The sequence below is a fragment of the Herpailurus yagouaroundi genome, unplaced genomic scaffold (genome assembly GCF_014898765.1).
Source record: "Herpailurus yagouaroundi ecotype Mexico unplaced genomic scaffold, PumYag 195, whole genome shotgun sequence".
Taxonomy (NCBI): domain Eukaryota; kingdom Metazoa; phylum Chordata; class Mammalia; order Carnivora; family Felidae; genus Herpailurus; species Herpailurus yagouaroundi.
Genome location: NW_024412426.1, coordinates 19264849 through 19286625, shown reverse-complemented (window position 1 = coordinate 19286625; position 21777 = coordinate 19264849). Strand labels below are relative to the sequence as shown.

General features: G+C 37.9%; 1 protein-coding gene across 2 annotated transcripts; it reads right to left on the bottom strand.

Moving 5' to 3' along the window:
* Positions 1–742: 742 nt before the first annotated feature.
* CENPL (centromere protein L) lies at positions 743–21596 on the bottom strand. Of its 2 annotated transcripts, XR_005781860.1 has the most exons (8): positions 21482–21596; positions 21097–21190; positions 17912–18088; positions 14791–15042; positions 9934–10476; positions 6841–6913; positions 1608–1754; positions 743–852 (listed from the first exon to the last, which is right to left on the bottom strand). XR_005781860.1 is itself a non-coding variant. In XM_040446759.1 (6 exons), the coding sequence occupies exons 3-6, from the start codon at positions 18083–18085 to the stop codon at positions 6842–6844; spliced, it is 1041 nt and encodes a 346-aa protein (XP_040302693.1). In that variant the 5' UTR covers positions 18086–18088; positions 21097–21190; positions 21482–21596; the 3' UTR covers positions 5206–6841. The 2 variants fall into 2 exon arrangements, 1 of the variants encoding a protein (XP_040302693.1); XM_040446759.1 differs by lacking the exons at positions 743–852; positions 1608–1754 and having other exon boundaries at positions 5206–6913.
* Between the last annotated feature and the right edge of the window lie 181 nt (positions 21597–21777).

The window sequence follows — 21777 nt, the reverse complement described above, 5'->3', positions numbered from 1 at the left end:
AAACCAAAGAAGTCCTCACAAAGAGTAAATAAATATGGTCAATGAATAGAACCAACATTAAATAACATTTCCCCAAACTCCCACTCCATTTCTCTTTCTGTGCCACACTGCTACTCCAAGCCTACTTGAAACAGGGCCTAGAATTAAATATACTAACAGACTTTGACTAAATCTGGTATGTAACATCAAAAAATTATACACACTTTTATGAGATCTTTACAGTACTGTATCAAGTTAGTCTTTAAGACCAAAATCACGTATTTCCCAAGACTCTACTATTGCATAAATTGTAAGAAAAGGAGAGAAGAACAGGAACAAAATCCTAGGGATTAGACTCTCCATAAGTAGCCAAGTTCCCAGTAGGAGCAATTCACAGGACAGTGATTCAAGAGCAGAAACCCAGCAACTACAGTACTGGCCAAAGTGTTCATTGGAGCCTAAGGAGTTATTTTTTCCTTCCACTGAAAGTGGTCCAGTTTTATTACTGAATAATATGTACTTATTATATAAATGACATTGCTATAAAAGAATATTAGTTATTTGCATAGTGATTTCCACAATTTTACGAAGAATCTTGGAGTTGGGTTGGGCTGGCAATCATCTTCATTTTATTAGTAAGTAAACTGAAGCTTAGAAAGTTAAAGGGACATGGTGGAAGCTGAACCTCAAACCACATCCCGATTCCAAATCCACTGTTCTCTATACCACTCTCCAAACTAGGGGGACGCAGTTTATCTTGTATCCTTCCCTCTCTCTGGACCCAAGAAGAACTGTTGCTTTCTCCATCTCTTCAGCTTTTTCCTTGTTAGGGACACAGTGGCTACTTCTAAGCTTCATATGAGGAACCGGAAACTGAAAGTGAAAAGAAATACAAATCATAAATTATCTCAGGTGCAAAAAAAAAAAAAATGATTTGACAAGATCCAACAGCCATTCATAATAAAAACCCTCAGCAAATTAGGAAGAGAACTTCTTTAATCTGACAAAGGGCATGTATGAAAAACCTACAGCTAACATCATATTTAATAATAAAATATGCTTCCCCACTAAGGAACAATATAAAACTACTCACCACTTCTATACTGATGCATAGGGGCACTTGTACCCCCATGTTTATAGCAGCACTCTCAACAATAGCCAAATTATAGAAAGAGCCTAAATGTCCATCAACTGATGAATGGATAAAGAAATTGTGGTTTATCTACACAATGGAGTACTACATGGCAATGAGAAAGAACGAAATATGGCCCTTTGTAGCAACGTGGATGGAACTGGAAAGTGTGATGCTAAGTGAAATAAGCCATACAGAGAAAGACAGATACCATATGTTTTCACTCTTATGTGGATCCTGAGAAACTTAACAGAAACCCATGGGGGAGGGGAAGGAAAAAAAAAAAAAAAAGAGGTTAGAGTGGGAGACAGCCAAAGCATAAGAGACTCTTAAAAACTGAGAACAAACTGAGGGTTGATAGGGGGTGGGAGGGAGGGGAGGGTAGGTGATAGGTATTGAGGAGGGCACCTTTTGGGATGAGCACTGGGTGTTGTATGGAAACCAATTTGACAATAAACTTCATATATTGAAAAAAAAAAAAAAAAAAACTACTCACCACTTCTATCTGCCATTATGGTGGAGACTCTAGCCAAGGCAATTTGGCAAGAAAAAGAAACAAAAGGCATCCGTATTGAGATTAAGTAAAACTGTCTTTATTCACAAACAACATGAATCTTGTATACAGAAAATTCTAAGGAATTCACTGAAAAATGAGAATAAACAAGTTCAGCAAGGTCACACAATACAAGAACAATATATACTCACAACAAAAAATCCAAAAAATGAAATTAACAAAGCAATCCAAATGTATAAAAGTGCAAGCCTATTTTTGAAAGGCGCATCTTTAAAAACACAAAACACATAAAATTATCTTCCTGTCATTATCTAGAACAGATGTACATGTAACTCTACTTTGAAGCTGCCTGGCTACTTATCTATACAAAATAAAATAATTTTCACTTATTTTGGAAAAAAAAACCCATTCTCAATAGCATAAAAAAATACTTAGGAATAAATTTAACAAAAATAAAAGTGCAATACTTGTATGCTGAAAACTATAAAACACTGTTAAAATGGAAATTCTGAAATGGAAAGATATCCCATGTTCATAGATTAGAAAACTTAATATAATTATGATGGCAGTACTCCCCAAACTGATCTACAGATTCAACACAACCCCTATCAAAATCCCAGCTAATTTTTTTTACAGAAATTGACCAACTGACCTTAAAATCCTTTGGAAATGCAAAAGACCCAGAATAATCAAAACAACCTTGAAAAATAGGACAAAGCTGGAGGACTCACACTCCCCGATTTCAAAATGCACTACAAAGCTACAGTAATCAAGACAGTGTGGTACGGCGGGGCCTGGGTGGCTCAGTCAGTTAAGCATCTGACTTCTGATTTTGGCTCCGATCATGATCTCACGTTGTGGGATCGAGACCCATGTTGGGCTCTGCACTGAGCATGGAGTCTGCTTGGAATTCTCTCGCCCTCTCTCTCTGCCCCTCCTCTGCTCACACGCACCCTCTTTCTAAATAACCTGAAAAAAAAAAAAAAAGTGTGGTACTGGCATAAGGACTGACATCAATGAAATAGAATTGAGAGTCCCAAAATAAACATCTGTGGCCAATTGACTTCTGATTCCTTTTTTTTTTCTTTTTTTTGCCAATTGACTTTTAAAACAGTCTTTTCAATAAATGGTACTAGAACAAATGGATATCCTTATGCAAAATGATTAATTTGGATGCTTACTTCACCCCATACATAAAATACTCAAATTGGGGGGCACCTGAGTAGCTCAGCTGGGTGAGTGTCCAACTCTTGGTTTTCATGATCTCCCGATTCCTGAGATCTTGCCCCCACATCGAGCTCTGCGCTTCCAGTGCAGAGCCTGCTTGGGATTCTCCCCCTCTCTCTGACCCGCCCCCCTTGCATGCTCTCTCTTCAAATAAACTTAAAAAAAAACTTCAAAATGGATTACAGACCTAAATTTAAACCTAAAATTATAAGATCCTTAAAAAAACATAGGAATAATTCTTTGGGACCTTAGATTAAGCAACAGTTTCTTAGACACAGCACCAAAAGCACAAGAAATAAAATAACTGATAAATTGGACTTCATCAAAATTAAAAACTTGCATTTTGAAAGTAAATGAGTTCACTCTGGTATTTCCAATTCAAATTTAACATTACAGAGTTTCTACTTAGCTTACTTTATAATTGTATGTCTTTTCTTTCACACTCAAAATCTTGGTAATATTGTTACATGTTTTATCTTATTACAAACAGTGGTAAAACAACAATACCAATATTATTAATCACAAGATAACTGAGTGCAACTTAAATTCCTTTGCTGCTCTTCTTTTCCTAAGACATAGCTGACAACGTACAGTCAAAATACTAGGATTTAAAGATACTAAAAATAATTATTTGTGTGATTATGACAAGAACTTAATATAGTTAGGTTCATTTGTTTTCAATTTTTAAGATTGCCTTTTCTTTTTGATCTAATTTTCAGAACTATATAAAACACTTAGGGGCGCCTGGGTGGCGCAGTCGGTTAAGCGTCCGACTTCAGCTAGGTCACGATCTCGCGGTCCGTGAGTTCGAGCCCCGCGTCAGGCTCCGGGCTGATGGCTCAGAACCTGGAGCCTGTTTCTGATTCTGTGTCTCCCTCTCTCTCTGCCCCTCCCCCGTTCATGCTCTGTCTCTCTCGGTCCCAAAAATAAATAAACGTTGAAAAAAAATTAAAAAAAAAAAAAAAACAAAAAAACACTTAAATGGTTCCAAACTATAAAAGAGGAACATTCAGATAAGTTTTAACTTTAATTTCTGTCCCCCTTACCCAGTTCCTTCCTTCCCCCTAGTTAGTAACCATTTTTATTAGTTGGTTTATTCTTCCATTGGTTTTTGGAAACAAAAGGAAATACACACACATATTCATATTTCACCCATTCCATCCATAACAGACAGCACACTGTCCACAAGTTGCTCTTTCACATAACATATCCTAGAGATCAAGATCACTCCATGGTAATGTTTTCACTCCTGTGTGGATCCTGAGAAACTTAACAGAAGACCATGGGGGAGGGGAAGGAAAAAAAAAATGGTTAGAGAGGGAGGGAGCCAAAACATAAGAGACTCCTAAAAACTGAGAACGAACTGAGAGTTTATGGGGGGTGGGAGGGAGGGGAGGGTGGGTGATGGGTATTGAGGAGGACACCTGCTGGGATGAGCACTGGGTGTTGTATGGAAACCAATTTGACAATAAATTTCATATTAAAAAAATAAATAAATGAGTATTTTAGTCAAAAAAATAAAAATAAAAAAACTATAAAAAAAAAAAGATCACTCCATGGTAGTATTAGATTATCTTCCACAAACCTTTTTATGGTTACATAGTGGTAATTCATTGTGTCGCTATACCATAATTTATTCAAACAATCCCCATGGGATGGGCACTTGGATTGTTTTCAGTTTTGCTACCAAACACCATTGCAATAAATAGCCTTATACGGGCTTCATTTATATTTTGCCAGGGAGTTTTGGGGATAGAATTCTAGAAATGGGATTGCTTATCAAAGGGTAAATCCTACAACATTTTGCTAGATATTGCTAATTTCTCCACTGAAATTGTACCATTTCTAACAATCTTTTAACTGTTTTCCCTTTCACTCTTGTCCACCTATAATTCATTCTCCCTCATATCTTATAAAATACAGATTAGGTAATATTCTCTCCTGCTTAAAACTTCAATGGCTTCCCACTGCATTTAGAATGAAATCCAGCCTCTTCACAAATAGCTACAAAAACTTAGATGACGTAGATCCTGCCTCTTTCTATCAAGATTAGGTTTGGCTATGAGCAAGAGACCCAAAATGTCTTTAAGCACCAGCTTGCACAAGATAAAAGTTTACCTCTCTGACACACAGGTCCATAGGAAGACTGCCCAAGGGTGGCACTGGGGTTCAGCCTCAAGAAGTCCTCAAGGCACAAACTCGTTTCAGGCCATGTTCCACCATTCCTATCACATGACCTGCATCCCCGTGACCAAAAACAGTGGCTAGAATTCCAGTCATTATATGTGTTCCAAGCAGCAAAGATGGCAGAATAAGAAAAAGCCAAGGGGTATATGTCTGCTGTTTTTTAAGGAAGATTCCTGATCCTTCCATTTATATGCCATGGGTCAGAACTCAGTCATAGGACTACACCTACCTATGAGAAAGGCCAGAAAAGACCATCTTTATTCTGGACAACCACATGCTCAGTCAAAAATTGGGAGACATACCCATGGAATAAGTCTCTGCTGCACAATCTCTTCAGTCTCATCTAATACTACTCCACCCTGACTTCCTTCAGCCACACAGACTTCCTTTATTCCTCAAATAAGCCAACCTCTTACCTATCTCAAGGCCTTTGCTCTCGCCATTTCACCTGCCTAGCAAACCCTTCCACAGATCTTCACACAGCTGGTTCCCTCAGCATTCAGGACCCAGCTCAAATGTCACCTACCCAGAGAGACCCCCTTTCCATATTGTACTGCCTTAAGTATTTATCTCCACAGAAATTATTTATTTTTTGCCTTCCTCCACTAGAATGTAATTTCCAAATGACAGGGATCTTTTTTGTCTTCACTGCTATACCCCTGTTACCCAATACAATTCTAAGTACACAGCAGGAACTTAATATTAGTTAAATGAATGACTGTCTCACTCCAAAGCCCATGCTTTTTCCACTATCTCTGCTGTTCCTAGTATATGTGAAATAATATTCCATTCCAAAAGTTAACCTTTTAGAAAGACAGCCTATTAATTTCCTTTCAAACAACTTTTAAAAAAGAGTTTCTAAAGTAAAACAAAATGTTCCCATACTCCATAAATTAAAACAAGAGATTTAAACATAGCATCTTGGGCAAGTCTCCTAAGTTGTTCAATCTCATAGTTTTCATCTATAAAATGTAAGATTTGGTTAAAATACATTTACTTAACCTGCAGACATTTACCAAGCACTGTGCTAAAGCAAAATTAGGGACATGAAAGTTAAACAAGATAACTGCTGCTCTCAAAAGAGGCTCACAGGTCCCTTTCAATTCTATAAGTATGGTTCTATATAATTGCTGGTTTGTAACCTTTGTGCTACAGAAAAAGCCTATGAGTTCTCATTCCTGAGACATTAATTAAAGATCTGCCACCAAGACACTGATAAACACACTGCTTCATTTTAAAAGTGAATATTTAATTCAACATTGCAATAAGAATTGAACAGCATTAAAAACAGAAGCATATTAGTGGCTTTAATAAATGTATATTAATTTTTAGTTTCCTTTGGAGAGGATTTTGATTGCCAACTCTCTACAATGAAATGATAGTAGGAAAATGTCTTTAGAAGACAGAAATTCTCTCTGAATCCAAGTCTAAAATGCTTAAAAGGGATTAAAGCTTTTTAAAGACCCAAATCAAAAACACTCAATATTAGAGATATCTCATTTGAATCCTAAAAATTTGATATAAGATGGCCCAAGAAAATAACAACTCAGCATTTTCTAAAGACTGGCCTCCCAGATCATCATGACTATTATACGAACACCTGGCTGTGATTCATTCGCTACCACCTTCTTTGTTCTAGATCCTTCTTGGCTTCTATCTGGGCAATTCCAAAGGCACTGAGAGGAAAACAGATGCAGATATAGATGCATGTTTCTCCTGCAGTTCCTCTCAGCATAGAAATTAGGCAAATAATCTGTGAGGAAAAAGTTATATAATCCATAATTTATAGTTCCCACAAGACCTCAATCAATTTGAAAAATTGCCAGTTCTGTCAAATATGCCAAGATTCCAATGAGGTATTTATGACACAGAATCTGAAAAAAACAAACAAAAAAAAATTAAAGTTAGAATTAATTATTATAACAAAGCAGTTTGATAAAAATTCCAGGCTTATTTTAAATTCCGTATCTGCAATCTTAAGATCAACCCATACCACTGTGGCTCTAAGTCAAATAGATTTTACTTAATGAAGACTACTAACTTTAATAAATATACAACTATTAGTCAATGGTGCTTAGAAATAACTAGACTAAGGTTCTTATTTATCCTGGCTTCCACAGTTAGGCTATCTGCCTAAGAAGTAAGGGGAGAGAAGGGAATCCATGAATCGCTTGGATCTACATTTCTAGAAAAAGGTTCCATAGCTTCCTTCTTCTCAAAGGGATATAGACTCCAAAAGTACCTTGTAGAGGGGCACCTGGATGGCTTAGTTGGTTAAGTCTCTGACTCTTGATTTTGGCTCAGGTCATGGCCTCACGGTTCATGGGTTTGAGCCCTGCATCGGCCTTCATGCTGACAATGAGAACCCCGCATGGGATTCTCTCTCTCTCTCTCAAAATAAATAAACATTTAAAAATGAAAAAACTTTTTTTAAAAAAGTATCTTGTAGAAACTAAGCAGGTGGCAGAAACCTGGCTGACACATCATTCTTGACAGCAGTACACTGTTGCAGTTAAAAGCAGAAGCTTTGGGGAGCCCGGGTGGCCAGTGAGTTGAGTGTCCTCAGCCTGGTTTCAGCACAGGTCATGATCCCAGGGTCTTGGGATAGAGTCCCGTCAGGCTCTGCACTGATAGCGTGGAGCCTGCTTAGGATTCTCTCTCTCCCTCTCTCTCGTCCCCCCAGCTCACTTTTTCTCTCAAAATAAACAAACGTTAAAAAAAAAAAAAAAAAAAAAGCATAAGCTTTCGAGTCAGATGACTGGGTTCAAATGCAAAATCTACTTATTACCTGTGTGATATCAGGGAACCTACTTATTCCCTGTGTTAGTTTTCTCTTTACAACCTATGGAAATAGGTTGTTGTGAAAAACTAAATGAGACAATATACATAAAATGCTTAAAAATGGCTGGCACAATCAGTGCTTAATAAATGTTAGTTATCATCATGGCATTATGCAAAGCTAGGAGCCAGTTACTGTCTTACATTATTAAGAGGGGCTCTTAGATTTACAATAGACCAGATAAAATAAATGTGCTTAAGAACCACCTTTATCTTCATAAGAACACATTTTACAAAACAGTTTTTAAATGTAGTTTACTAATGGAGTGTGAGTATATGAAAACAAAATTTTAAAATATATTAAGACTTCATGAACTGAATTCTGAGGTGCTAAAATGGAATTTTTTCCCTTTATAATTTCAAAATAACATGATATAATCTTTCAAATGTTTTACTGCAAATCAGAGTAAGAAATAAATTTAACATCATGATCCAGTATAAGCAAATGTATACCCTTACCACATGTGATACTCATTTTTATATTTTCCATTATATTTCTTTCATTGTTTTTAATGTTTATTTACTTTTGAGAGAGCGAGAGAGAGCGAGAGAGAGTGAGCAAGCACAATCGAGGGAGGTATAGAGACAGAGGGAAACACAGAATCAGAAGCAGGCTCCACGCTCAGAGCTGTCAGCACAGAGCCTGATGCAGGGCTTGAACTCATGAACTGCAAGATCATGATCTGAGCTGAAGTCAGATGCTTAACCAGCTGAGCCACCCAGGCACCCAGATTTCTTTTGTTTTTTAAAGCTGTTCTCTTCCCATCATTTTCCAACCTACTATTGCATTATGACTTTCAGTTCGAAAAACACTAATATAGTGCTTATAGAGCATGAACTTTTTGGAACCTAAGAGATAAGCACTCAAATATTGACTCCTCCTCTTACCAAACTATCTTGCAGGTATCACTAAAACCTATCTTGGCCTTGTTTCCTTGTTTTAAAAATAAAATGTGGATAAAAATACCTACTACAGGGTTGCTCTGAAGATTAAAATTAAGGTCTATTGGGGCACCTGGGTGGCTCAGTCAGTTAAGCTTCTGACTTTGGCTCAGGTCATGATCTCACAGTTCATGAGTTCAGGCCCCGCATTGGACTCTGTGCTGACAGCTCAGAGCCTAGAGCCCGCTTCAGATTCTGTGTTTCCCTCTCTCTCTGGCCCTTCCCAGCTCACTGGCCCTCCCAGCTCACGCTCAGTCTCTCTCTCATAAATAAATACATTAAAAAAGAATTAAAAAAGAAAAACATTTAAAATTAAGGTCTATTAAAATCCTAGCTCAGTGACAAGACCAATATTCAGAGTGTTTACTGTGGCCATAGTTTAATACATTTAAAACATATTGATATATTTTATTATATTTAGGTACCTACTCTCAGTTTATTTCTGAGATTTCCTCTAATAAATACTTTGCAGAGAGTAGGGGTGCCTGGGTGGCTCAGTTAAGCACCCAACTTCGGCTCAGGTCATGATCTCATGGTTCATGAGTTCAAGGCCTGTGTCAGGCTCTGTGCTGACAGCTTGGAGGCTGAAGCCTGCTTTAGATTCTGTGTCTCCCTTTTTCTCTGCCCCTCCCCTGCTCACACTCTGTCTCTCTTTCAAAAATAAGTAAAACATTAAAAAAAAAAAAAAAAACTTCCTAGAGAATAAAACAATGTCAATTATTTCTTTGCCACTAGAGACAGAAAAGTCTAAAATATAAAGATGTCATCTTAGTTAGGTATTTCTGGCTATAATTTTCTGATCTAACACAAAAAATCCTCTGTTGCTCTGATAATTATTTCAAAGTTTGAGGAAACATAATTCTGAAAGTTTCAAAGTTACTATATTCATTTTATTACCAAAGCCTGTAGCACACAGTATATAGTATCCTTCCATTACAGAGCTGCATCTAAAGGCTGAAGACTTTCTAGCAAATCATTTATAAAGCATAAAATCTCTCTACTGTCTCGAATTAGCACTCAAACGTGTTTCTTCAATGTGGAAAATACAATCTCTATACATTTTGAAAACTATGCAGTAAGAAAAAATTACCTAGCTAGATATGTTCAAACTAACCTTTATTTTTCCATCAGTATGTGCTGAAGCTACAGATGTTGAAACACGGACCAATCTTGTGGCCGATAAATGAATTTTGAAATGCCTATGGAAGTGTGAATAAAGGCAGTCCATGAATAAGTCAACTTCCTCCTGAGTAACTTCCCCGGGTGTTTTGTGGACGCTGTCCCACAAAGCTTTTGCATCCTCTGGATGTATGGCATAAGAAATGTCCAGACTTTGAGGGCTACACGGTACAGACCAAAGAAATTCAGTAGTAGCCATATATTGGTCCATTTTGCATGCAGTCCACATAGCAGCCATCCAGGAAAGATTAAACGCATTGATTGCTAAGGAACTGAAATGACAATCAAAAGTTTCCTGAAACCAGGTTCCAACTATGGCTGTATTCGTCTCTGCTCCATTTGCAAGAAATAAAGGTACACAGGTGAAATCTTCTGGAACAGTCTCCAGAAGACTGTCTCCAAATACACAGCAGAACCAACCAGTCCATAACACTTTTTGTCCTCTGTTCTCTGATGGTAATTGAGATTTTGACAGAATCTACAAAGAAAAAAACGGGGGAGTTCATTAAATGCAAAAGTACCTTTACTCTTAAGTTACACCTTCTCAAAATTAGTACATTAAAAAATAAGAAGATATATTGTATTATTTGCCAAAAAAACATAATGGGAATAATCTCCCTAATCATTATTAGGGTTTATCAAGTTAACTGACTTTCCTCCTAATATTTCTTCTTCTTCTTCTTCTTTTTTTTTTTTTTTTTTTTTTAGAGAGCCAGGGAGCATGTAAGCGGGAAGAGGGGCAAGGGGTGGGGTGGAGGGGTAGGGAGGAAGAGAGGGAAAGAGAAAGAGAGAGAGAGAGAGAGAGAGAGAGAGAGAGAATCTTAAGCAGGCTCCATGCTCAGCATGGACCTCAATGTGGGGCTCAATACCACAAGCCTGGAATCACGACCTGAGCCTAAATCGAGTCAGACGCTCAACTCACTGAGCCACCCAGGCACTCCTACCTCTTAATATTCTTATTAGGACATGGTATATGGCAAGATCTTGGTGCAGCCAAAATGCAAAATAAGCAAATTAAGGAATGCCAATATGGTATAACCAAGTATGCTATCCTTGGCGGGGAGAGGGGGCCCTCAAAATTTCAACTTCAGAAGGGACTATAAAAAGTCACATATTCAATGTGTTTGAATTCTTCCATTGAGGAAGAATTCAGGATTTCCTAAGGCAGCTCTATCAACTTAAAATTGTTCTTTCATATGTTAGGCGCACAGTATCTACCACAGGTCCTGCTTTCTTCTTTATGTGCATGTAGAACAAATCAAATCTAATCTCTCTTCCACAGAAAAAGCCCTTCAAATATCTGATAATCCCAATCATATGTAATGCCAGGTTCAACATCTCCAGTTTCTTTAACCATTCCTTCTATGATACACACATTATCCTGCTTACTCTGAAATTCTTCTGCATGAGAGTCATTCATAAGTGAATATAATTACTTCAAAAAGACCTAGATTATACTACTACTAATATAACCTCAGATTGCAGTTTTCTAATTTTTAGTTGACAGCTTTAAATTATCCTTATTCATCCTTGCTGTTAATAGGTAAATCTCTCATAATATAGAGAGGAATATATGTATTCCTATTAAAATTTCACTCTCAATTTGACCCATTGTGCCAATCCATTCAGATTTTTTAGAATCTTGATTATATTTTCCAGCAGACTGACTAACCCTTCAAACTTCAAATTTATAAACTACATGACAAACATACCTTCCAGATATTCATAGAAGTTTTATTTTTAACCTTTATTTATTTTTTTGAGACAGAGAGAGACAGAGCATGAATGGGGGAGGGTCAGAGACAGAGGGAGACACAGAATCCGAAACAGGCTCTAGGCTCTGAGCTGTCGGCACAGAGCCCGACGCGGGGCTCGGACTCACAGACTGTGAGATCATGACCTGAGCCAAAGTCAGATGCTCAACCGACTGAGCCACCCAGGCGCCCCAAGATATTCATAGAAGTTTTAAAGTTTGACCAGGATAAGGTGAAGAACACAGCCCAGTATCAGATCCTGTTAGATATCATCATTTAAAAAGTTACTTTTAGCATATTTTGCCTTCTTGTTCAAGAGACTACAAGCGATTCTCAAAAACCTTAAAGCCCAGCCAGACATGTCTATCACAATTGTATAACCTAAAAGTCCGGGAACCCTGTGAAGAAATGAGGTTTAATTTGCGAACTATTAGGACACTCTGCTAAGAGTTCAAGAGGTCATTTCTATTCTGCACAGGAACAGTTGCTTACCTGTTGACATGCAAATCACATCACTTCTCTGGGAAATCAACTGCTTCATTTGACAAAGACTGCTGTCTACCCAGTACCTACTTTTCCTTCCACAATAAAACTGTGCTTTTAATGAGATGCTTTTAAGGAGGTAGCAAAGTACCCACTAAAAAAGAAAAATTTCCTAGTCTGTCTTCCAACAGGGATGCAAAAAGAAGTGGTTGGGTCTTAGCAGTCTCGTTAAAAACTTACTCAGGCAGGCATCCTATTTGCCCTTCCCATCTTCCCCCTACTTCCTCCTGCCTGGAACTTGCATCTAATATTTAGGGCTTCAAGAGCCATATTAGACTCCAATGTGACTTTAAGGATGGAAGCCATGCACCAAGGATGATACAGAAGATAGAAGGAGCCTAAGTTATTAATTCATGAAGCATACACCAGTCTTAAACAGCTTACTCCACTTTTTTTGTAAGACAAATAAACCTTGGGGCACCTGGGTGGCTCAGTCGGTTGAGCGTCCAACTTCGGCTCGGGTCATGTTCTCACCGCCCGTGAGTTCGAGCCCCATGTCGGGCTCTGTGCTGACAGCTCAGAGCCTGGAGTCTGCTTCGGATTCTGTGTCTCCCTCTCTCGCTGTACCCCTCCCTCATTCATGCTCTGTCTCTCTCTCAAGAATAAATAAAACATTTAAAAAAACAAATTTTTTTAAATAAAAAGACAAATAAACCTCTATTAATTAACCTCAAGATAGGCATCTAATTCACTGTTATTTAGGCTTTCTGTTTTATGCAGCTAAACCTACTCCTAAGACTCCTGAAGATCCTTGCCAACACCAGATCTATACCAAGCGTCAGCAAATTTTTTCTGTAAGAATCAGACAGTAAATATTTTAGGCTTTGTAAGCAACCACTCAAATGTGCTGTCGTAGCACAAAAGCAGCCATACAGAATAATGTAAACAAATGAAAGGAGTTCTGTTCCAATAAAACCTTATTTAGAAAAACATCAACAACAAAAAACAAAAACAAGCAGCAAATCAGATTTGACCTGCAGGCCACAGTTTTCTAACCCAATCTATACAGATAAACAAAATTAGATCTTTTCATGATTTCAGAATTTAATTTGTGGTGACTATGAGTTAACTCAGAATAAACAGAAGTAGCAGGCATGAATAATAAATCCAGTTTCTTAATAAATCAAGATAGTCATATTACTTTTAAGTAAGAGTAACTGAACATTTCACAATATATAATGATATGTTACTTTTATTTTTTATTTTTCATTTTTTTAAGAGTGTGCATATGTGTGTGCAAGTGAGGGGGGATGGGAGGAGAGGGAGAATTTCAAGCAGACTCCATGAGCCCAATGCAGGGTTCAATCCCACAACCTTGGGATCATGACCTGAGCCAAAATCAAGAGTCAGATGCTCAACTGACAGAGTCACCCAGGGGCCCCATGTTACATATTTGTTTTTTGCTAAAATTCCACTTCTAGGAATTTGGTCCTAGTAAAAACCATAGAATTACACAGATATACTTATAAAATGTAGAATTCTTAATGATATGAGTAATTACCTATGATATTATTTTTTTTTAAAAGCCATAATGCAAAAGTATGGGCAATATGATCCCAATTTTAATAGATCCAGATAGCCAGACAGATGTATTTATGTTCATGAGAGAGATCAATCTGTCGTTTCTTAAATAATCTTTGTCTAATTTTGGTATTAGGGTAACACTGGCCTGGCAGAATGAGTTAGAAAGTATTCCCTCTGGTTCTATACTCCAAAGAGACTATAGAATTAAAATAATTTCTTCCTTAATTAAACTTTTGGCAGCTTTTACCAGTGAACTTATCTGGGCCTGGCGCTATTTTGGAAAGTTATTAATTATTGGTTCAATTAAGAAATTGAATTGGTTCAAGAAACTGAATTGATTCAATTAATAAATTAAGAAATTGAACCAATAATTAATAACTTTCCAAATGAGAAGCTTACTCAGGTTGTCTATTGCCAAATAGATGTATGCCAAAATGTTAAACTGTGGTTTTTAATTTTCTTTGTATTTTTATGTATTTTCTACGTTTTATAAAATAAATATTATATCATAATCATGATATTATATCATAATCATTATATCATAATCATTATATCATAATCATATTTATTTTAGAAAAACCTTTTTTTTAATGTTTGTTTATTTTTGAGATAGAGAGACAGAGTGTGAGTGAGCAAGGGGTAGAGACAGAGGGAGACACAGAATCCGAAGCAGGCTCAGGCTCTGAGCTGTCAGCACAGAGCCCAACGTGGGGCTCAAACTCACAAACCGGGAGATCATCACCTGAGCTGAAGTCAGACACTTAGCCGACTGAGCCACCCAGGTGCCCCCCACAAAAAAAAACCTTTAAGTTGGCCATATCTAATTACTACAATTTGGTCAAACAAGACATAAAAAAGGTTATAAATCACAAGCTCAAAATATTTTTAAACAGTAAGAAAATACCACAATTTCTAAACCAAGACAGTGCAGATTCTTTTCCTGAGAAGCAAGTACTGTTTATACAACATACCTGGACAAGAAATGCTTCAGGGTCTCTTTGTGTTCCTTTCATTCCTAGGAGAGTGGAGAAAGTCACTTTGATGTTGAAGTCTTCTCCCACTTCAACAGCAAGCCCTTTTTGCTTTTCAGCAGCAATAAATGCACTCAGAAGTCTAGAATACTCTTTGAGATTAGTATAGGAGAATTTATATAGGGGAGTTAAACTATATAAAGTCCATTGTTTATGCAGAAGAAATGCAAACTTTTGAGGATCATTATCTTCCTAGAGAGAAAAAACAATCAAGACAACAGTAGTTTAAGAATTAGGAAACATTAGTAAATAAGAATTTAATCAAAGAATTTTAAATATTTACTACAAATCTGTGTACCTGATCTTTACATTCCAACCAAACTGGAGTCTGCAGAACTCTGAAGATCCCTGAACAGGGCTTTTCATTCACTGTACCTTCCCTCTGGAATGCTCTCCACACATGTGTTCACATGGCATGTTCCCTTCCTTCACTCAGTTTTGTCCAGATGTCACTCAAGAGGCCACCCTATGTAAAGTTGCACCTGCACCCACTCCAATTTTGTCACTCTGTATCTCCTTAACATGCTTTATTACTATCTGGTATTATATGTTTGTGTGATTTTTATTGTCTGTCTTCGCTGCTAGAGTATGAGTTTGAAGAGAACAGGGATTTTTGTCGATTTATTCAGCACTACATCTCTAGCACCTAGAACACTGCCATCCTAGAACAGTTGTTCAATATATATTTATTGGATGAACATTTAAAAACTTAGATTATAGATTTAAAAAATAGTAACTATTCCTGGGGCATCAAATTTGATTCATGTTAATTATGTAATTGTTTTAAATGTTTAGCAGTAAATCCATTCTATGACCCAATGTCAAATTCAGTTGATCAAATAAAAAAATACTTAGTATTTCTGCCATGCTCTAAGAGAACCACAGGTACCATCAAAAACAAAAACACTTCTGCAGCACGTGAGTAGCTCATTCCATTAAGTAGCTGAGTCTTGATTTCAGTTCAGGTCATGATCTCGCAGTTTGTGAGTTCAAGTCCCATGTCTGGTTTGTACTGGCAGCACAGACCTTGCTTGGGATTCTCCTCTCCCTCTCTCTCTGCCCCTCCCCAGTGCACACGCTTGTGTGCGTTCCCTCTCTCTCAAAATAAATAAATAGGGGCATCTGAGTAGCTCAGTTGGTTAAGCATCCAACTTTGGCTCAGGTCATGATCTCACGGGTGGTGAGTTTGAGCCCCGCATGGGGCTCTGTGCTGACAGCTCAGAGCCTGCTTTGGATTCTGTATCGCCTTCTCTCTCTGTTCCTCCCCTGCTCACTCTGTCTCTCTCTCAAAAAATGAAGATTAAAAAAATTTTTTAAATAAATAAATAAATATACTTAAAAAACAACAACAACAACACATCCTTCACATTGGTTCTATGGCATTATTGAGGGCCTTCACATACACCCCCATACAGGTCCCTACTTTTATCCTGAATTGTTCTATAGAATTCATACTTCCTGACATAGTTTTACAGCTCCAACTATCTTTTGGAACTTTCATTACAGTTGTCCATTTGACAAAAATATTTGTTTTGACTACAGTATTCATGGAAATTTGTATAAAACTTTTATAAGTTATAAACTTTTTTCTTATAACTGTCAAAAGGTACAGCAAAACTATTTGCATGATAGAAAATTTATATGATACAAAATTATTTGTATGATAAGGAAGCACTGAATTGGACATCCCAATCCTTTTGTCTTTTTAAATGTTTATTTATTTTTGCGAGAGAGAGAAAGAAAGCGTGAGCAGGGGAACAGCGGAGAGAGAAGGAGACAGAGAATCCCAAGCAAGATTCTGTTAATAGCGCAGAGCCCGAGGCAGGGCTCAAACTCATGAAGTGTGAGATCATGACCTGAGCCAAAATCAAGAGTTGGACACTTAACCAACTGAGCCACCCAGGTACCCCTGGATATCCCAATCTTTAATTTATATACAATTTCTGTTCTACAGTTAAGAACCATCACTTTCATCACCATCGCTAGTAATTTAAGAAACTTTTCAGAAAGAAGCAAAAATTTTCTCATATCCCAAAAGACATGAGGCACACAACACTGACAAGAAAAGATTACAGGGAAGGTGTGGGAGACTGATTCGCCAGACTCTGCTAAGTTCCTCAAAACCACACATCAAACCTGCACTAACTAGGGTTTTATTTCATGTTCCAGTGAAATCACAAATTACTGATATTATAAACCTTCAGAATTGTTTGAGTCATCAGAGTTATGAATTCTTATAACTCATAACTGATTATGGAATCAGGCAAAAATTATCAATGGATATTAAGTGCAAGGGGAAATTTTGATAAGAACAGAATGTTTACATTATCCTAAAGTGTCTCCCCACAGACTACTTATCAGATGCAGAGGGGAATAAAACAGTAACCACTGGGCAGCACCTTGACAGGATGATCACAACTGATCACCTATGTGCTACCAGATGTTATCCCCAAGGACAACAGCATCTATGCTGTATTCTAGTCAAGAATACAGAACTTCAATCTAGTCACGAGGAAATGTCAAATACAAAACGAAGAATATTCTATTTAAAAAGGATAAGGGAGGAAACTACATTCTTCAAAATGTTAACGTCATAAAAGACAAATACTGTGGAAATGCTGGAGATTAAAAGATATAACAGGGGAGCCTGGGTGGCTCAGTCGGTTAAGCATCCAACTACTGATTTTGGCTCAGGTCATGCATGATCTCACAGTGTGTGAGACCAAGCTCCATGTCAGGCTCTGTGCTGACAGCACAAAGCCCACTTGGGATTCTTTCTCCCTTCTCTCTGCTCCCCGCCCTCCACCGCCGTCCCACTTGTACCTGCGCTCTTATGTACACAAAATAAACTTTTTTAAAAAAGACTTAACAGAGGTGGTATTGATGGTGTGAGTAACTACTTTCACTACTTCCATCTCACAAATATTTTTCACTATTTCTCATTTATTATCTGAGAGATTTAAGGAGATACTAAAAATACCATTATAAGGTAATAAAAAGCAAAATTTATTCACAAATCTTCTCAATTATTGAGTAACATGAAGGAACACAAAAAGCATACCTGTAATTGTGAACACTGAGGAATTTTCCTTCGAGGTGGAGTCGGGACAAATGAAGCCTGCTTCCTGACTGATTCTAATCGTTTCCGCAAAGGGGTGGCACCTATAAAATAATCTTTAAGCCTTGAGGATGCACCGTGCCTCGGAGTCGATTCTGGTGTATCATAAGGATCCATGGTCTACAGAAAAGAAATAAAACCAGAATTCTGAACACTAAAAAGTTAACTCATGCTCATAGTTTCACTGATTCTTCTTCTCACTATCAATGAATTATTTCTCTCCCTTCCCCTCCCCACCCTCAGTTTTGACTTTTTAACCAAGTCATACATTTCCCATTTGCTATAGGCTATTTTTATGAATATCTTACAGATACTTCAAACAGAAGGTTCAAACTAAATTCAACTCCTTCACATCCTTCTCCAAAAGTTTGCTGGTCCATTTTCAAATTCCTGTCAATTTTCTATGTTAATTTAAATTCTTTTAAGATACTTTCATTCTTGAACTGATAGTCATTAAGCACATTCTCTTGAGTTTTTCCTTCAACAGTTTTGTCATCCATTCCCAAAGCTACCTCCAGGTTCTTACTACCACAACTAAGCATTTTCCATATGTACAGGTAATCCATTCTTCAGCAATGACACTTTCGTCACCTGTGCAAAAAACTTTACAGTGATGAGAAAATTCTACTCTTCTGCTGATTATTTAAGATCTTTCATAATTCAGCTTGCCCTTATCCTGCTTCTAGATAAACATATTCTTGTCTTGTTTTTGCCTATCAATCATATTCTCTATCTTAAGTGTCTTTTTATCATTTCACCTCCTTTAAGATCATGCTCGAATTTGATCTCTTTCCAAGTAGAATTTTGTTAATTTCCCCAAAATACCTATGTTATACACCTCTGTATCAATAGTTCATTCCTGGAAGCAACATGTATAGGTGTATGGGTGTGTGTGTATAAAAGAAGACCTCAAGGTCAATACTGTTTAAAAGCCCAAAAACCGTCTGGATGAGCCTAACAAAATCTCGCAATAATGTTTCATAAAATCTTTGGAGATTAATAATACACCAGCTCACACAGCTCTCCTTGACCATCTAGTCTGTACTACTCATTTTGGTCCATATTCATATACTTCCTTGTAGTATTTTTTTTTTTTTTGGTGTGCATTTTTTCTCTTTCCAACACAACTAAAATACCTTGACTGAAACAATGCTTTTTATATCGCTTATATAATTACCCTAATATAATGCTGAGTGTTAATTGTTAACGAGTATTGGTTTAATTGAACAGGAGAATTTCATAGAACTCTGAAATTATAACTTTCATTGAAAGGAATTATATATAAGGTTATAATAACTACTCCCAAGTACTAGCACAGTTAACCCTTTGAAGAAAGTTTTTCACAAATGAAAAGTTATACTATTTCTATATTTAAGATAAATTTCATTGTGTCCAAGTAGGACACCCTCTGTCTTGCACAAAATTTCATAAATTAAACATACAGTTCTCAATGTTCAGATAATGCCCAAGCAAGATCATATACCACATAACTTAAATAGCAACTACTTTAAAGCATTCTAGCTTTAAGCGCATACTGAATTAGCTCTTTACAATTTGGGGCACCTGGGTGGCTCTGATGGTCAAGCGTCCGCCTTCGGCTCAGGTCATGATCTCACAGTTCATGAGTTCCAGCCCCACGTCAGGCTCTGTGCTGGCAGCTCACAGCCTGAAGCCTGCTTTGGACTCTGTGTCTCCCTCTCTCTCTGCCCCTCCCCCACTCACATTTTGTTTCTCTCTCTCTCTCTCAAAAATAAATAAATAAAAATTTGAAATTTTTAAAATTTAATCAGTCCCATCTACACAGAACGTTTCTTTCAAATTTGTCATTTGGATTAACTGCTAACATTTATTGAGCATTCATTAGGTGCCAGGTACTTGTCCAAGCCCCTAACAAATATGCTCATTTAAATCCTCAAACAATCCCACGAAGTGGGTTATCATGTTTCCAGTTGATAGATGGGAAGACAAAGAAACAGTTAAAGAGTGCAAGAACCAGGACTTGAACTCAGACAGTATAAAGTCAGAGTGGGTACTCTTATCTCCTTGCACACTGCATTTGAGTAAAGATCAATTTCAAGGCAAAATAAGCCCTGCTGAATTTGACTCCTTAAAAGAAAAATGCTATGAATTAAAAAAAAAAAAAATTAAAAATCCATCTAGGTGAGAAAAGACTATTAGCACTGAAATGGTTGGTTTTGAGAAAACATTTCCCTTAAGTATATAATACTGTAATAACGTGAAATAGCCCAACCACACATTTAAAGATCAGAAAATGACTTCTATCTATTTTACTCTCACTCCACACTCAATAATGTGCAATTTTACCCTGCTCAATAATGAAGAGGTTAAAAATATACCTTAACTCATTTCGGTGTCCTAATGTTAACCCCTTTCCCTAACCCATAACTAGGGACGCATAGACGCCCCTTTCATCTTGCCATTACAATGCTGGAGATCCCAACAATTCCCACACATCATTTAAATGAAGTCAAAACTCTGAGTCTCAAGGTCCTACCCTGGCTGATCTTATTATTTGCTACTATCCAGGTTCATCTACTGATTCAAGAGTTCTTACCCCAAGATCTGTGGACAAATGGACTTTCCAAAATCCAACAACCCTCTCCGGTCGTATGCAAAATGTTGTGGGCATGTGTATTTAGTGGCGGAGGGGGATGGAGAAAGGTCCAGCAGACAACTTTCAGAAAGGTTAAGAACCACTGCCCTACGCCCTACTCTAGACTGATCATCACCCTCCTACTCCTCCTGTCAAGTTTGCCTCTGCTCCCCGACTTTTTTATTCAGCCTATAGCCAATTAAGAGTGCTTCTCTCCTCCCATCTGACAAATGCAATCCATCCTGTAGGGTTCACGTCCTCAGGAAAGGGCAGGGGTCCACAGAGCTAGCTCCCCAGCCAACTCTCCTTGCTCTTGCAGTTCATAACACACAGTTACAATTCAGTGGGGTTTCTTGCGGTAAATCATTCACGTTTCTACACTGCCACCAATACCTAAATCCCACCGCCAATGCTCGGCCGAGTGCCAAGCACACAAGTGTTGTAAAGATAAGGAACGCACAAAAGGGCAAAATAGAACTTACTGCCCGTCCTGGACAAACACAAAGCGTCTTACCAATGAAATGCTGTGATGACGCTGTCACCCATTCCGGCTTCACGAATCATTCTTCAAATCTGGTTCCAAAAGTGTGGATCGAGACTAAAGTCCCCTGAAGTTTAAAAAAAAAAAAAAAAAAAAAAAGAAACCGCCAAAATGGCAGCTCAGAGACAGTTGCAGGGAACCCCTGACCCTTCCAAATTCCCTCTCGCTCCACAGTAAGTGGGTTCACCAGGAACACAAACGCCCCTGTAAGAAGACCTCCGCTGCCTCAGACGTCCTTCCATTCACCCCGGGACGGACATTTCCGCTGACCCGGCCACCCACTCTGCGACCCTCGCTCCTGTGAAGTCGGCTTCTGCCTCAGGAGGGGAAGGGCAAGGGACACTAGGTCCCAACTCACCTCTCTCCACCTGAGCCCTTCAGGAGCCCAGCTAGCTTTGAAACCCCGCCTTTGAGAAGGGGCAACCAAGCCTTCAGCCGCCTTCTCGGTTTAAAATCATTTCCCGACTCGCTCTGCGGTCCGACGCCGGAAGCCTCCCTGGTGTCGATTACCCGTTAGTGAAGCAACTACGGTCGTCATTTTAACTGAGGTCGAGCGACTAACCCTTATCCGTCAACTTGGCTAATCGCGCGAAGTTAAGTCTTCAGCGTTTTTCTATCTACGCGAAGCTTTCCTTCAAATTTCCGCCCATAGTA

Bases quoted from the DNA above. Each gene is read 5' to 3' on its own strand.
- CENPL (XM_040446759.1), bottom strand. From the start codon at position 18,085: ATGGATCCTTATGATACACCAGAATCGACTCCGAGGCACGGTGCATCC. The intron at 15,043-17,911 runs GTATGCTTTTTG...TTTTCTCTCTAG, and splicing joins CTCAGTGTTCACAATTACAG to GAAGATAATGATCCTCAAAA. The intron at 10,477-14,790 runs GTATGTTGTATA...TTTTCTTTGTAG, and splicing joins CTGAAGCATTTCTTGTCCAG to ATTCTGTCAAAATCTCAATT.